The sequence below is a fragment of the Pocillopora verrucosa genome, chromosome 7 (genome assembly GCF_036669915.1).
Source record: "Pocillopora verrucosa isolate sample1 chromosome 7, ASM3666991v2, whole genome shotgun sequence".
NCBI classification, from domain to species: Eukaryota; Metazoa; Cnidaria; class Anthozoa; order Scleractinia; family Pocilloporidae; genus Pocillopora; species Pocillopora verrucosa.
The window spans coordinates 16,131,878-16,148,582 of record NC_089318.1 but is presented as its reverse complement, the minus strand read 5'-3'; the positions used below and the strand labels follow the sequence as shown (position 1 = coordinate 16,148,582).

Sequence of the window (16,705 nt, the reverse complement as noted above, 5' to 3'; positions counted from 1 at the left end):
GAGGGGTTGTAGCCATAGTCCTAGCCACTTCCTTGCGACCATCTTTACTTTGACACTAAAAAGAAAGAAAGAAAAAAAAATACAGTCGAATCACAAGACTTTCCACTGCACCTGCAAATCTTTAAAGCCAACTTCTGCAAGGCTCTTTTCATCCAAGTCGGGCGTCAGTTCATGCCCCTGGGATATGAGTCTGAAGGGGGGATGTAACTGAGAGGAGAAGGGAGATAAAGGCGTGTGTTGAGAAGAGCCGTCGACAAGCTGAGTGTCTTTCTTTAACTTGTCCTGGAGCTGTCGGCACCAAAATGTCACCTCTGCTCGAAGGTCCGCAACAAGGTCTGATGAGTTCATCTCAAAGGTACCCTAATGTTATCACGAAAAATAATTAAATGAGAGGTAAGTAATAAGTGACATTGACCGATACTGCGTTTCGCAACCGTATTGATACGAACAACTGACCAACGGTTACAGTGTTTTACACTTCCACCGTAGTAAAAACTGGCAAAAAAAATTTCCTTTTCGCGATAACAAGTTGCCAATAACTTACGAGGTATCAAAGCCGGCTGGTGGAATTATTTTGGCATGCACTAAAGAGAGGCCCTTCTTACCTGATCTAGTAGTCAGTAATGTTGTAATGATAATTAAACTCTGACACATCAGTTTTAACGGAAAATAGAATCAACGTTAGCCTTGTATGAGCATTTATTTCATATGAGTTCAGACTAGAGTTCGAGTTTTTGGTGTTTCGTCAAAAACGGAGTTACTAAGGTTCGAGTTTGTGGTGCTTCGTCAAAAAATGTGTAATATGGAGCCTCCTTTATTGTCTTTTCATACTTTAAAGCTTACACAGTGTGTAAACCTTGCATTACCTTGTCTGAGAGGCCAGCAGGTTGACAAAGAACTCGGATGGGGTAATGTTTCTCTGTGGGCCTCTGAGTGATCTGTTGATGGCAAGTGATGCCTCTTCCTTCCAGCCACCACAAACGTAAATGAAATGCAAACCTGCAAGAAAAAGAAAAAAAAAACTTTCAAAACAGTTGTCCAACAAATAAATCGAAAGTGGCTGGGGTTAGGGCCTCAGATCTTTCTCCCTGTGCCTCGCGCTGATAACGAAAAAAAAACACCAAGCACCTTTCTTTTAGGGCAATTTTCAATTGAGTGTCAAAAAGTAATCTGGGATTGCTCTGATTTTCCTTTATTTCGCTCTATGATTAGTCCAAAAGACTCGCGCAATTCTCGCAACCAATCAGATGCAAAACTGAAACCAATCACGGCTTGGTCGCCCGCGCTTTCCCGCGCTTTAGGCGGTTCGGTTGGTTTTTACTGTGAGTTCTATTGTCTTTTTAAATGCATCGTAGAGAAAAGAATATTAAACTAGACCTAAAAAATATTTGACGGTCAGATGAACATTTAAAAAAATAATAATAACTCAAAGAATGTTATTAAGAAGAATTTTCAGTTAGAAACGTTAAAGCTACAGAAGCAGCTTCTACCACTCTGCTAAACAAACCTTCGTTTAAAACTTTCGATGTGACTCTTTAATAAAAGCAAACCCCTCTCCATTATCTGAAGGTTCTGTTCCTGTAATGAAAAGTTGAGCAAATCCATCACAACTGAAACTTTTGAACAAGTAAATATATAAATATATGAATAAATGGGACAAAAGCTACTCTACCTGATTCAACTGTTTCGAAGCTCCCCCAATGATATTCATACACCTCTGAATGAACTCATCTTCAAACTTCAAAGCACCTCCATTTGCTGAAGTAGTGAGTATTATAATAGATACCATTAAAAACAGTCTTTAAGGTTGCTGTAAATCACTTCAATACCACAGTCCTAGCTAAAATATATATTTACAAATATTAGAGAAAAATGAATGTATGCTTACCATTTATGTACAGAGAGTTCAGGTATGTAATAGCCGCCCAGCTAACCTCTGAGGATCTTACTTGCACAGCTATATTCCATAGCTGGTCTATACCGCACAACTGAAAGGGACATAAATGTTCTTCCATGAAATAATGAACACTTCAGGTAATTCTACTTTTGATATCATTGAAATAAAAATTGGAAACTTTTGGCATGGATAAGAATATTCATTAACATGCCGCCGTATGTATAGTGCTGCTCCAAGGTAAGTTTCTCGATTCTCGAAGTGTTCGAGAATCGAGACACGAGTCGAGGAATCAAAGGAATATTCGTGCGATTCATTTTTTTTTTTCAACAAGACTTGAAGCTTCTTACATTTTGCCGTATTCATGAGTCATGCGGCTGAACTTCGCTCGGACCCAGCGTGATGTTTTTGACCATAACCTCGCGAATTATTTTTATTATTACTGAATACGTGAGCTTCTTCGTTATCTCTCGCCTCAGAAACTTAACACTTCGTTTCAGCTTTTAGTGGAAAGAGAGCAAATTACTAAAACTGCCAGAAATGATAGTAACAGTCTGATGGTGTTTCATGCTTTACCCTTCAACTCCCAAGATCTCATTAGTAATTCTCCTCACTGTCCGCCAAACCATTCTCATTATGTTAGTTTGAGAATTTAGTATCAGATCAATTAGTAATTCCATAACTGACATTATTCTTTATTCTCATCACTTGTCTGCATGATATTGTATAGATATATTAAGGAGAAATTCTGTCTTGGTCACTCACGGGAGTTAAAGGGTTAAATGACCTTACGTGTAACATCGTACTACCTTTGAAGGATCACAAGGTTTCACGTCCGCGTGTTTGAACATCTTGTAGAGTTGCTGCAGAAGGTGTAGGCCTGTCATGGAGAACTTCTCAGCTGGCAGAGATGGCAGCTGGGAAAGATTAGCATTGCAAATTCATTAGTGCTGCAGATCCTTGATACAACAGACTTTTTTCTTTACATAGTAATTATATCAGAGGCGTTACCTTCTCAGCTAAAATGTACTGCAAAGCAGAAACATCCAGAGCATGAAACTCTTTACTTTGTGCTTGTTGCAAAAACCACTCTAGTGTATCATCGGAACTCTCTGAATCACACACCAGACAATCCCACAGCACATCCACTTGACCGGCACTCAATTCTGAAACAGAGTAAGGAAAGATTCCTTCATTCAAGTATCCACAGGAAAAAAAAAGGTGCCCTCACGGCAAGCGTGCTGACCTCGGTTGATCGAAGGGTGGATAACGATACCCATTGGATAAATCTCTATCTGATGCGTAGCATAGTGCGATTCGTTGACGCTTATCTGCTAGATAGCGATTTATCCGTTGGATAGCATTCTTCGGGCTTCTAACAACTGGACCCAAGACTATGTGATACGTTTTCGTTTAAGAGCCTTAATCACGTCATTGTGCTTTATTACGTCATTGTGCTTTATTGTTGACACAGATAGGTTGCGGTACTCCACTCTCATTATGTATATCTCTACAAACAGGAGCTGACAAGATGCTGGGGGGGGGGGGGAGGGGGAGGAAAGAGGTGCATGGGTAACTACCACTGTTTTGTTTGATTTCATAACAAAGTGCAGTACAGCGACCAAACGGATGGAAATGGCAACAACCTCTTGTAAAACAAACCACAAATCCAACACTCAATGAAAAAGAAGCAGAGCGCTGAGAAGTGCAGACAGAAGTTCTACTAGATTTATGATTGCTGCCATTATACGAAACCCATTCCAGATAATTGCACTTTGGCTGTATCCTATAATAATTAACCCTTTAACTCCCAAGATCTCATTAGTAATTCTCCTTACTGTCTGCCATACAGCTCTTGTGATGTTAGTTTGGAGAAATTGGTATTGAATCAACTAATAATCCCCTAATTGATATTTTTTAAATTCTCATCACTTGTCTGCTGGATATTGTATTGATATTGTAAGGAGAAATTCTGTCTTGGTCACTTGTGGGAGTTAAAAGGCTAAGTGTAAACGAACAACATTTCCAGCTTACTAAAATCCTGGGGTGACAGCTCACAAGAGAACACAGATGACAGAAACTGCAGTCTAGCTTGCACCTCTTCCACTGAACTGTACAATGAACTGTTGGTGATATCACCCTTGGCGACACTTTCTTCATACTGAATAATATTGTTAAAAAAAAGCTCCATCATGTTGAGTTCTTTACTGGCCCATGTTGTCACCCAGTGAGGCCCTTGATCACTGGATGCAAACTGCTGGAATGAGCTGAACAATTTGGGCAACAGCTGAATTGACATCACAACAGACCTGGGGAAAAGTAAAAAAGTCAGCGTTGTAACACGTATATAGTACACCTTAGAGGCAATCCAAAGCAGTCTTAGAGGCGCGCCGTCCAAGATGAACTGAACATGAATAACATCACCAAGGGAGAGGCAAAAGGAAGTGCCCAAAACAGGGTCCAATTGAGATCCACGGTCAACTCCCTATGCTTCCCAGCAGGAGCGAAGATGGATTAATCAAATCTAAGCTATTTGATAGTTTTACATGAGGTAACCGCTGACCATTTTCAAAATATCCAGTATCAAATACTTATAAATATTCTTTTTTGCGTGGAAAATCGTAAACTTAGCAAAAACATTAAAAGAAACACAAATTTTAGACAGTCAACATCACAAATGTAATTCCAGAAATAATCAACTACCTGTTGGCGGCCAAATTAGCCACACATCCCTCGATAAACTTCATCCTGATTTTCTTCTCGCCAGTGTAACATATCAACTGACACAGAAGCTTTTCGGCCTCCTGGACCAATCCATCAGAAAGGTGAATCTAAACACATTGAAAAATTAACGTTTTGATTTGATAGTAAAAGTTTACAAAATTACTTGTGGGAAAAAAAAAATTTTGGCTAGTGTGACGCGGCTTTTCATCTCGGCCAAGACGCTCACGTGCTTTTTTGGAAATTTCCAACATAATCGGTGAGCACTGCGTGAGGTTGCTTAAAATTTCCCAAAAGTCTCTTGGCCGCGTGAAACCAGCAAAGATGCATTTTTTCCAATAGTTTTAAATATCGTTAGTAATGCCATAACAAAAGATAAAGTTACTACTTACAGCATTATCGTCTTGAATAAGATCCCAAAGTAGTGTCTTTCCTTGCTCACACACAGTGTTCAAATCAAATCCTAAGCTCCTCTGTCGCTCCTCTCCCCCCTCCTGCATGACACGCAGAGCTGCCACCGTCTTAAGCTGTGTCAGTTCATCTTGGACTCCCTCCGCATCAAAATCATCCAGGTCACGCCTATCTGACAGAGAGCTACCTCGGCTGTTTGTGCAGCTGGTGCTATCGATGTCTGCATCTTCTCCACCTGTCTTATCTTGGCTAGAATAATCTTCAGCTTGGCCCGCGTAGGTCTGCCTAAGTTCAGGGGGGTGAGGGATCTCTTCTGTTTCCATGTCAGCACTCCCCTTAGAGGAAAGACTACAACAACAGAATACAGTCAAACCTGGACTATCCGGACCTCGATTATCTGCATTTTTTGAATACCGTATTCGGAATTGCTTCTCTCGTCCCGTTTATTTTGAATAATGATTTCCAACAATTAAGATCTGTAACAACTTCCTTCCACCAAACAAAGCACACGTCATTAATATCCCGATGGAAATGAATTTGTTACGCTTTCTGAGGCTGTTAAATGTTTTAGGAAGTGTTTCACATAGATGGAAAGACAAAGCGAAGTTGACACTATACCACAAATGAAGTTTCAAGAATGATAAAAATTAGCAACACGCAAGCGCAGTAGCAGCTTGAAACAAACTGATTTACGTCTGCACTAATTTTTAAAGGTCGACTTTAAATGTTGTTGGTTAGCTTAAATAACTTTTTGTACCTACTTTTGGAAAATGTTTAAAATGATCTACAATGATTTGAGAAAGTGCTTATGCTCATTGTGTATTCAGTTCTAATTTAGGCTGATTAATATTCACATTATCAATTATCCGGACTCTCTTTTCAGCCCAGTTCTCGTACGTACGGATAATCCAAGTTCGACTGTATATATATAACTGTAATAGCAAGTAGGTTACAACAATATAGGTTACATCCATACGACTTTCAAGAACAAATATTCAGGCACAATAGTTTTTGTTTGGTTGTGTTACTATTTTCCGACTCATCCCTCAATCATTTTCGCTCTATCAAGCTCCATTGAAATAAAAAGAAATTGTACACCAATGCAGCACCAGATTGCATACCGCGTATATTTTTGACGACCATGAGTCAGTGATTCTTCCATGTCAAGCTGTTCAGCATCGCAACTTATATCACTCAGGCTGCCACTCCTGCTGCTACTCTGGCTAAGACTTGCTGTTCGACTGAATTTCCTCTGCATGGCTGATGCTACCGCTGCACTGGTGCTCCCTTGGAATTCATTTTAAGAATAAAATATTAATCCCTAATCAACTCTTACGGTCTAATTGGTAGCACTGCTGTGCGTATATGCCTCCAACAACAAGTTAGTGGCTTCCCAATTCTAATATTTTCGATTTGGTAGCAGTACTACGAAACCTGTTCGCCTTGAACAACAAGTAAGTGGATTCCCAATTATGAGATTCTCATTGAAGTAGCTGCCCTTTTGTTGTTGTGTAAAGGACATTTTAACTACATCCTCCCTCCCTCGGCTTGAAGCTGGGAACATATCTCCCCTGTGATATATGCCAATCTGTTTGCTTTCTGCTTTTGTTATCCAGAGCCTTGCTAACACTGACCCTAAATATTTAACTTTTTCAATTGAAAAGTTGTGATTGATGAAGTGGTGTAATAACGAAAGTTCTAGAAATCAGAATGAAAGTTTTCAGTTTAAGAGTCCTAACAACTGCATAACAGTTGCCTCCTTTGTGAAAACAGTCAGACCCTCCTTTGCAAAAAACTAGAAAAACAATACAAAACAACAACAACAACAAACCTGAATGACAAATGAGAAAGTTACTACTACATTACTCACCAGCAGTCAATGGTCCATGCACAGGGCTGTTCGTGTGCACGGCTGTACCAGACTCTGCCACTGCAGGAGACAAGCCTGCTCTCCAGACAATTCTAATCAGAACAAGTGCAAGGTAGAGGGTCTGCCGGGTGTGAGCTGCTGGTGGTAGCTTTGAGACCAAGTCCAGTAGGTACAAGATAGAGGGCATATCCATATGTTTTGTTAGCACAGTCAGAAGATCATGAACATATCGGCTGGCATGTTTCAGCTAAAATTGAAGCAGAGGTCAGTCAACAGGAGTGTATCTTAAAGTCCCCGTCAAGCTACCAAGGTCACCTCAGAATTAACTGATTGTCCGTTGGGAAACAAAACCCAAAAAACCATTCCAACAATATTGAACTGTGGCAATCAGTGCTTAGGGCCAAGCGAGCGGAGACAACAAATAATTTACATGGATTTCGACATGACTGCTGTAAATGCAATATGTACCTGTGCTGCAAGCCAGATGCAGTCTAAGTGAGAGGTAGTCAGGCACGTCTCCCGAGCCAAATAATTCAGTATGATCTGAGACTGTTTAAGAAGCTACAAAATATAGAAACAAGTCATTTTAATAGTGAGATCAAACGCACCTTTGCTAACTGTTGAATTCAATTTATTTCAACAATTTATTTCTCACAAGGCATAAAAAAAGAAAGATTGCAGAGATCACATCACATCAGAGAGGACAGAGATTACACTTGCATCATTTACAATAGCAGTTCAATAATATTACGAATTTTGGGGGAATGGCAAGGAAGCCCAATTGACGCTAATAGCTTGTTTAGATGTCGAAATGACTAGGCAAACATTGATACCAAGAAAAATTATTATTCTTGTTAGAGAAATGAAACTTGGTGTTCACGAGACGTTTAGCTCCAAAAGGGAATATCTGTTAGCTACATAACTCTCTGTGTCTAGTTCCCTTTTTTTTCCATTCATAAATAAAGAAGTGATTTCCTCTGCTTAACAAGAATCACCTCAACATGTAAATTTGGACCAAACAAGTGTTCCACAAGTTTGTTCTCAATCAGCCACTGGGATAACTCTGTACATAAGCTGTTGGATCAAATTAACGAGAGCATTATTATCTTTTTAAATTACTTTAAGAAAAATTACTGTCGCTTAACATTTTGAATACCCCACCTGACAAGACCAATCAGAGAAAAAATTAAGCTCAACCCCTAAAAATACCACTTTAAATTTGATATTTTGGGAAAATAAAGTTCAACTGGCAACTCGTGTTACTTCCTTACACACAACCTTATCATCACACCCTGATACACTGTAAATAAACATTTGATATGTGACATTTTATTTTTTTCTCAACAGCCTAACCAGCCAGTATTTGCGATTAACACACCTGGGCAAGATAAAAATAACTTACCTCTTTCTTATATATAGCCTGCAGGAAAGGCGTCTTATTAGGGCGAGTTAACGTTAAGAAGCTCGCGATTGTTAATTCAACCGGCCATGTTTGATATGAAGATGGAGGCAGCAGTGGGGGAGGGGGCGGGGAAAGATAAAAACATTCATTCTCCCACCCATCTCCTTATTTTTGACCATCGCTCACCCAATTCTCTCCCCAGCCTTCCACTGCCATTAAAATCAAAGATGGCGGTCATAATTTTCACTAAGAAAATACTGAACACCTGCTGTCCAAAATTACGCCAGCTCTGTAGGCTATCTTATATGGGAAGGCCCACCCTTTCCTATTAGGAGCAGGTAGATTGTATCAAAATAACATCCCAGAACAGATTACATGTTTCCCTATGGAAGTTGAACCAGTCAGGATCAGAAATTATAGAAAAAAGAACTTTAATTATGTGTACATACCATTGCCTATCTATTTCTGAAGCTGGATCAGTTTGGAAGAGATCCATGAACATGTGAACCTGATTCTGAAAAAAAGATGATCAGCTCAATGTAATAAACAAGAACAGGTCAGCTGCTATCAAACACAAAATACAATGAATTGTTAAAATTAATAACAACAAAATGAAACTTGGCCACAATGCTGATGACTTAAAGATTAACATTTTCTGCCTTATCAGGAAGTCTAATCAAAATTAGCTTCTGCAGGCAAGTGCTATGCATGTCAGAAATTTGCCAACATGGAAACAGAGAAAAAAAATCCCTTCTAAGCAACATTGTTAGATGCACTTTTCTCCTTGGTAATTGCAAAAATATCAGGGTACCATGTGGTGAAATGATTATGCACATGCAGTTCTTGAAGTCACTGTTGGCAAAGCATGTTTACTCATTAGAGAAAGTCTTCATCTTTCCTTAATTTTACACTCAATTTCTCATCCATAAGTGAGACAGACTTTACCTAATGTCCTCAGTAGGCATTGATTAAATTATGGTTCAATGTGTTAACACTTCACTCTCATAGTGCTTCTCTCCACCAATTCACAGTAAGGAAACCACGGAGATTTTATGGCAAGGATGTCACTGTAGTTTCAGTGACCCTATTCAGTGTCCAAACTGGAGCTGATATTCCTTTGCCTCCTTTAAAGACGTCTAATGGCATGGATGGCACTGCAGTTTCAGTGACCTTGTTCAGTGTCCAATCTGGAACTGATATTCCTTTGCCACCTCGGAAGAATAAAAGGATTTTATGGCAGAGAAGTCACTTCAATTTTATCAGCCCTGATCAGTGTCCAATCTGGAGCTGATATTTCTTTGCCACCTTGGCAAATGGAAGGATTTTATGACAAAGACGTCACTGCAGTCTCAGTGACCTTCTTCAGTGTCCAAACTGGAGCTGATATTCCTTTGCCACTTTAAAAGAATATAAAGATCTATGGCAAGGATGTCACTGCAGTTTCAGTGACCCTGTTCAGTGTCCAATCTGGAGCTGATATTCCTTTGCCACTTTAAAAGAATATAAAGATTTATGGCAAGGATGTCACTGCAGTTTCAGTGACCTTGTTCAGTGTCCAATCTGGAGCTGATATTCCTTTGCCACTTTAAAAGAATATAATGATTTATGGCAAGGATGTCACTGCAGTTTCAGTGACCCTGTTTGGTGTGCAATCTGGAGCTGATATTCCTTTGCCACTTAAAAAGAATATAAAGATTTATGGCAAGGATGTCACTGCAGTTTAAGTGACCCTGTTCAGTGTCCAAACTGGAGCCGATATTCCTTTGTCAAATGGAAAGAATAAGAAGATTTTATGGCAAGGATGTGACTGCAGTTTAAGTGACCCTGTTCAGTGTCCAACCTGGAGCTGATATTCCTTTACCACTTAAAAAGAATATAAAGAGTTATGGCAAGGATGTCACTGCCGTTTCAGTGACCCTGTTCAGTGTCCAATCTGGAGCTGATATTCCTTTGCCTCCATGGAAGAATGGAAGGATTTTAAGGCAAAGTAGTCACTGCAGTTCTGCAAACTGGAGCTGATATTCCTTTGCCAAATGGGAAGAATAAGAAGATTTTATGGCAAGGATGTCACTGCAGCTTCAGTGACCCTGTTCAGTGTCCAAACTGGAGCTGATATTCCTTTGCCACCTAAAAGGAATAGAAAGATTTTATGGCAAAGATGTCACTGCAATTTTCAGTGACCCTGTTCAGTGTCCAATCTGGAGCTGATATTCCTTTGCCATCTTGGAAGAATGGAAGGATTTTGTGGCAAAGAAGTCACTGAAGTTTCAGTGTTCAATCTGGAGGTGATATTCCTTTGCAATCTGGGAAGAATAAGAAGATTTTATGGCATGGATGACACTGCAGTTTCAGTGACCCTGTTCAGTGTCCAAACTGGAGCCGATATTCCTTTGCCAAATGGGAAGAATAAGAAGATTTTATGGCAAGGATGTCACTGCAGCTTCAGTGAACCTGTTCAGTGTCCAAACTGGAGATGATATTCCTTTGCCGCCTAAAAGGAATAGAAAGATTTTATGGCAAAGATTTCACTGCAATTTTCAGTGACCCTGTTCAGTGTCCAACCTAGAGCTGATATTCCTTTGCAAACTGGGAAGAATAGGAGTATTTTATGGCAAGGATGTCACTGCAGTTTCAGTGACCCTGTTCAGTGTCCAAACTGGAGCTGATATTCCTTTGCCAACTGGGAAGAATAAGAAGATTTTATGGCATGGATGTCACTGCAGTTTCAGTGACCCTGTTCAGTGTCCAAACTGGAGCTGATATTCCTTTGCCAAATGGAAAGAATAAGATTTTATGGCAAGGATGTCACTGCAGTTTCAGTGACCCTGGTCAGTGTCCAATCTGGAGCTGATATTCCTTTGCCATCTTGGAAGAATGGAAGGATTTTGTGGCAAAGAAGTCACTGAAGTTTCAGTGACCTTGTTCAGTGTTTAATCTGGAGGTGATATTCCTTTGCAATCTGGGAAGAATAGGAGGATTTTATGGCAAGGATGTCACTGCAGTTTCAGTGACCCTGTTCAGTGTCCAAACTGGAGCTGATATTCCTTTGCCAAATGGGAAGAATAAGACGATTTTATGGCAAGGATGTCACTGCAGCTTCAGTGAACCTGTTCAGTGTCCAAACTGGAGCTGATATTCCTTTGCCGCCTAAAAGGAATAGAAAGATTTTATGGCAAAGAATTCACTGCAGTTTCAGTGACCCTGTTCAGTGTCCAATCTGGAGCTGATATTCCTTTGCCATCTTGGAAGAATGGAAGGATTTTGTGGCAAAGAAGTCACTGAAGTTTGAGTGTTCAATCTGGAGGTGATATTCCTTTGCCACATGGGAAGAATACGATTTTATGGCAAGGATGTCACTGCAGTTTCAGTGACCCTATTCAGTGTCCAAACTGGAGCTGATATTCCTTTGCCAAATGGGAAGAATAAGAAGATTTTATGGCAAGGATGTCACTGCAGTTTCAGTGACCCTGTTCAATGTCCAAACTGGAGCTGATATTCCTTTACCAACTGGGAAGAATAAGAAGATTTTATGGCATGGATGGCACTGCAGTTTCAGAGAACCTGTTCAGTGTCCAAACTGGAGCTGATATTCCTTTGCCAAATGGGAAGAATAAGAAGATTTTATGGCAAGGATGTCACTGCAGCGTCAGTGAACCTGTTCAGTGTCCAAACTGGAGCCATATTCCTTTGCCACCTAAAAGGAATAGAAAGATTTTATGGAAAAGAATTCACTGCAGTTTCAGTGACCCTGTTCAGTGTCCAACCTGGAGCTGATATTCCTTTGCCTCCTAAAAGGAATAGAAAGATTTTATGGCAAAGATTTCACTGCAATTTTCAGTGACCCTGTTCTGTGTTCAACCTGGAGCTGATATTCCTTTGCAAACTGGGAAGAATAGGAGGATTTTATGGCAAGGATGTCACTGCAGTTTCAGTGACCCTGTTCAGTGTCCAAACTGGAGCTGATATTCCTTTGCCAAATGGGAAGAATAAGAAGATTTTATGGCAAGGATGTCACTGCAGCTTCAGAGAACCTGTTCAGTGTCCAAACTGGAGCTGATATTCCTTTGCCAAATGGGAAGAATAAGAAGATTTTATGGCAAGGATGTCACTGCAGCTTCAGAGAACCTGTTCAGTGTCCAAACTGGAGCTGATATTCCTTTGCCGCTTAAAAGGAATAGAAAGATTTTATGGCAAAGAATTCACTGCAGTTTCAGTGACCCTGTTCAGTGTCCGAACTGGAGCTGATATTCCTTTGCCGCCTAAAAGGAATAGAAAGATTTTATGGCAAAGATGTCACCACAATTTTCAGTGACCCTGTTCAGTGTCCAAACTGGAGCTGATATTCCTTTGCCACATGGGAAGAATAAGAAGATTTTATGGCAAGGATGTCACTGCAGTTTCAGTGACCCTATTCAGTGTCCAAACTGGAGCTGATATTCCTTTGCCAAATGGGAATAATAAGAAGATTTTATGGAAAGGATGTCACTGCAGTTTCAGTGACCCTGTTCAGTGTCCAAACTGGAGCTGATATTCCTTTGCCAAATGGGAATAATAAGAAGATTTTATGGAAAGGATGTCACTGCAGTTTCAGTGACCCTATTCAGTGTCCAAACTGGAGCTGATATTCCTTTGCCAAATGGGAAGAATAAGAAGATTTTATGGCAAGGATGTCACTGCAGCTTCAGTGACCCTGTTCAATGTACAAACTGGAGCTGGTATTCCTTTGCCACCTAAAAGGAATAGAAAGATTTTATGGCAAAGAATTCACTGCAGTTTCAGTGACCCTGTTCAATGTCCAAACTGGAGCTGATATTCTTTTGCCGCCTAAAAGGGAAAAAAGATTTCATGGCAAAGATGTCACTGCACTTTTCAGTGACCCTGTTCAGTGTCCAATCTGGAGCTGATATTTCATTGCCATCTTGGAAGAATGGAAGGATTTTGTGGCAAAGAAGTCACTAAAGTTTCAGTGACCTTGTTCAGTGTTCAATCTGGAGGTGATATTCCTTTGCCACCTAGGAAGAATGCAAGGATTTTAAGGCAAAGAAGTCACTGCAGTTTTAGTGACCCTGTTCAATGTCCAATCTGAAGCTGATATTCCTTTGTTACCTGGGAAGAATGGAAATATCTTGTGGCAAAGAAGCCACTGAATTTCAGTAACCCTTTTCAGTGTCCAATCTGAAGCTGATATTCCTTTGACCTCACAGGGATATGGAAATACATTTCAAACACTTGTGTTGTGGAATACTACAGTATTATGTATCAGAAGAGCATTTAAAATTAAGAAAAGAGATATTCTCTATGTATTGGGAATAAACCTTTTTTTTTTAACCAATAATGACTTGAAAATACTGTAAACACGTGAAGTAAACATTTCACAACAGGATACCCAGATATCCAGACAATGAACAAGAAAAAAAGTTAAGTGATAACCTGAGATGACTTTTCATGAATAGAAATTAATTTAGTGGTTTGTTCTAAAACCCTCCATGCCACAAAAACAATTTGCCTCCTTTCTTAGTTGGCAAATTTCTGAGGTGATGTCCTCATCTATAGACAGTACATGTAATTTGGAATGGCCCTATATCAGAAAATGTTAGTCTTTGGGCAATTAATAATGTAGTGAAGTTTCCAGCTGTTCTTACTAATTTTAACAAGTTTGGTTAATATTTGCTAAATGAAAGGTGTTGCTAAAATGAATTGTGTCTTTTCAGTACTGATAAACTAACTTGTTTTTTCAAAGCTTTCAACTAGAAAGAATATCAGGTGTTTGTCAGAGATTTAAATTGTATAATATTACAACAAGAACAGATACACTCACAACATCATGCACTTCCTTATCATTTTCACCACAACACACAGTGTCCACTTGCTTCAAAGTTACAGTTATAGTTAAACGAGGCTACAAAGATACATTTTTTACCTTCAAAACAGTTGCACCACAGCTTAACTTTTCAAGTTGAGTAACATGTACTGCTAATCTTCTTTTAGTTGCAACAAGATTGTTCATTGTACTAGAATGTTTCTCTTAACAATAAATACACCTTGTTTGACAGTTTAACATATAGGTTGTGAGTTGCCTTTTTTATTTAAATATGAGCAATGATCATTATTATTTCACTCTTCATTATTTTGATGTTAGTTTGCAAAATATATCTAACAGGCCTATCTGTGCATTGTATTGACTACATGAAGAGTATGCAAAAGACATAAACAAAAAAAATGAAAAAAAATCTGTTGTACAAAAAAAATTTAGTTTCTTTTCAAGTCAAGCCTAAAAAAAAACAAAAAAAAAGTTTGGATCATTCTGTGAGGCCACTTTATTGCTCTGTATTTTTGCCCTGCTGTACAGTCCATTGCTGTGGCATATTTTGCACATTCTCATGACCTTTCTTGATAAAATAACATAGCAGTGAAATACTAATTACCAGTGTTCAAGTAGATGTCACTCATCAACTCTTACAATCCACATGAATAAACATGAGTGAAAGCATGCATGTACTTCCTCACTTCAACCAACTAATCAAAACATTTTTAAATGTCAGTGCAATAATGAATTTCAGTCACAACTTCTTAAACTTACTGCTATTTGACTCAAGCCGGCAAGCCTCACTGTCAGAGTGGATGATGTAAAGTATTTAAAGGCCAGATCTAAACTGTCCCTGTAAAAACCAAAGAGGAGTTTGAGTGCATAAAATACCCATGGGAAAGGTCGTAAATTTTGAGCTAACTTATCTCTTGTTTAGGAATACCAGCACTCCAGGTTGGGCCATAATGGTCACCAAGAAAAAGTCACAGATTGGTGACCAACAGATTTTATGAGAAATTTTCTTTTTTATTTTGGCGACCCAATTTTTCCCCTAGACCATATTACTACTGATGATCACCACAAGGCAACTTTTTGAAAAAGGGAACTTAGAGCCCTGAGTAATGAGCATCGTTATTTGTTCTCTCAGAAACATGGGGCACTAATGACTTTTTACGCCACAAAAAACAAATAATGAGTTCTTTTTTTAACCTTTAACCCTTGAGAGTGACCAGCATCTAATTTCTCCTTACAGTAATGCTGCTGAATCACTCATTACGATCATAGAATAAAGGAAGTCAATGCCACCTTGGGCACAGGTAGCCCAAGCTCCAGCTGTGAGATGATCATCTTGCAAAATAAGAGTCATGGCAAAATTATAAGAGTTTGTATGGGGATATTTACAACTGCCCTTGGAACAAAAATTAAATTAAAAAATGCTCAATAAAAATACCAAACCGTACTTCCACAGTGCATCATTTATTGTTTGACTGCTTACTATGTTGAAAAGAACCCATGCAAACTAAGTCTCGCCAAGGAGCACACTGTAACTTAGTACCAATGGTTCTGAAAAGTGACAGTGTGGTCCCTGGCTAGGCTCATGTTTGCAAAGGAGGCAAATTACCGAGCTGGTTTTCAATGATCGTGTGTCCCATTGAATGTGTATGAAGGTCATTAGAAACCTCAAAACTCAAAATTTTGAAAGTAAACTGCGGCTTAGCATCGGTTTCACAAGGAGGATCATGTTGGTAGTGAATTGAAATGAAACTGCAGTATATGTGCTTGGATTCTGCATTTGATTTGTCACTTCTCAGATTGGGCAAACAGAAATAGAGTATACAGCCTTGGGCTTCTTTATGAAGTAAACCTAACAATGGATAACTTGCTAAATTGGGTTCTTTTAACATAGTAAGCGGTCAGATAACAAGTACTGCACTGTGAGCACTACGAGCAACCAAAAATATTCCCATTCAAACTGTTATAATTTTGCCATGTTTCTTATTTCACAAGAGGATCATCTCAGCTGGAGCTTGGGCTGTCTGTGTTCTAGGAAACTAGGATTGTTAAATGAAGTCTCCTCATCAATACCAAGGAAATGTATAGAGAAAATGGAAATGGGTATGGAAAATATTTTAATGGGTTGCTCCATATAAAGCTTCAACACCCATCATCATCCTGCCTTTTGTAGATTGCTTTGCTCAAAATTCCTGCACCCTGGGCCAAAATAGTATTCAAATGCCCCACCAAACATCTCTGTAAAAGGCAAAATTACTACTCATTTCACAAACTACACCTAGTAGACCTTTAATTCTGAGCCATTCATCCGCGAAAGTAAACTCTTTACCTTTAAACAATTCCCTAATTAAAGATATAATACTTGTATTCCACTGCACACTTTCGCTTGAAACAGGGATTTCAAAACAAGCTGGTGACTGCCAGAGTTCTGACAGTTATCTTGATAACATGTCACCTGTTGCACTGGTTGACATAGTTATCTTTTGGCCCTTAATAAACTTTTCACAGTCACCTATTTATGCTGTGTCTGATACCTATTTCAAAACATTTTGGGGGATGTCGAAGCTTCGAATTGATGAGTGCACAACA

At 39.2% G+C, this 16,705-nt stretch overlaps 1 protein-coding gene across 1 annotated transcript in view; it reads right to left on the bottom strand.

The window, feature by feature from the left end:
* LOC131772387 (ubiquitin carboxyl-terminal hydrolase 34-like) overlaps nucleotides 1-16,705 on the bottom strand; it is a 49,574-nt gene that overhangs the window by 28,199 nt on the left and 4,670 nt on the right. Inside the window, 16 exon segments of the mRNA XM_066170223.1 lie at nucleotides 112-360; nucleotides 867-999; nucleotides 1,508-1,578; nucleotides 1,673-1,758; nucleotides 1,889-1,988; nucleotides 2,704-2,811; nucleotides 2,906-3,060; nucleotides 3,929-4,203; nucleotides 4,598-4,725; nucleotides 5,008-5,374; nucleotides 6,148-6,313; nucleotides 6,897-7,143; nucleotides 7,365-7,457; nucleotides 7,892-7,970; nucleotides 8,748-8,812; nucleotides 14,879-14,957. Coding sequence (XP_066026320.1) covers nucleotides 112-360; nucleotides 867-999; nucleotides 1,508-1,578; nucleotides 1,673-1,758; nucleotides 1,889-1,988; nucleotides 2,704-2,811; nucleotides 2,906-3,060; nucleotides 3,929-4,203; nucleotides 4,598-4,725; nucleotides 5,008-5,374; nucleotides 6,148-6,313; nucleotides 6,897-7,143; nucleotides 7,365-7,457; nucleotides 7,892-7,970; nucleotides 8,748-8,812; nucleotides 14,879-14,957 — 2,401 coding nt within the window.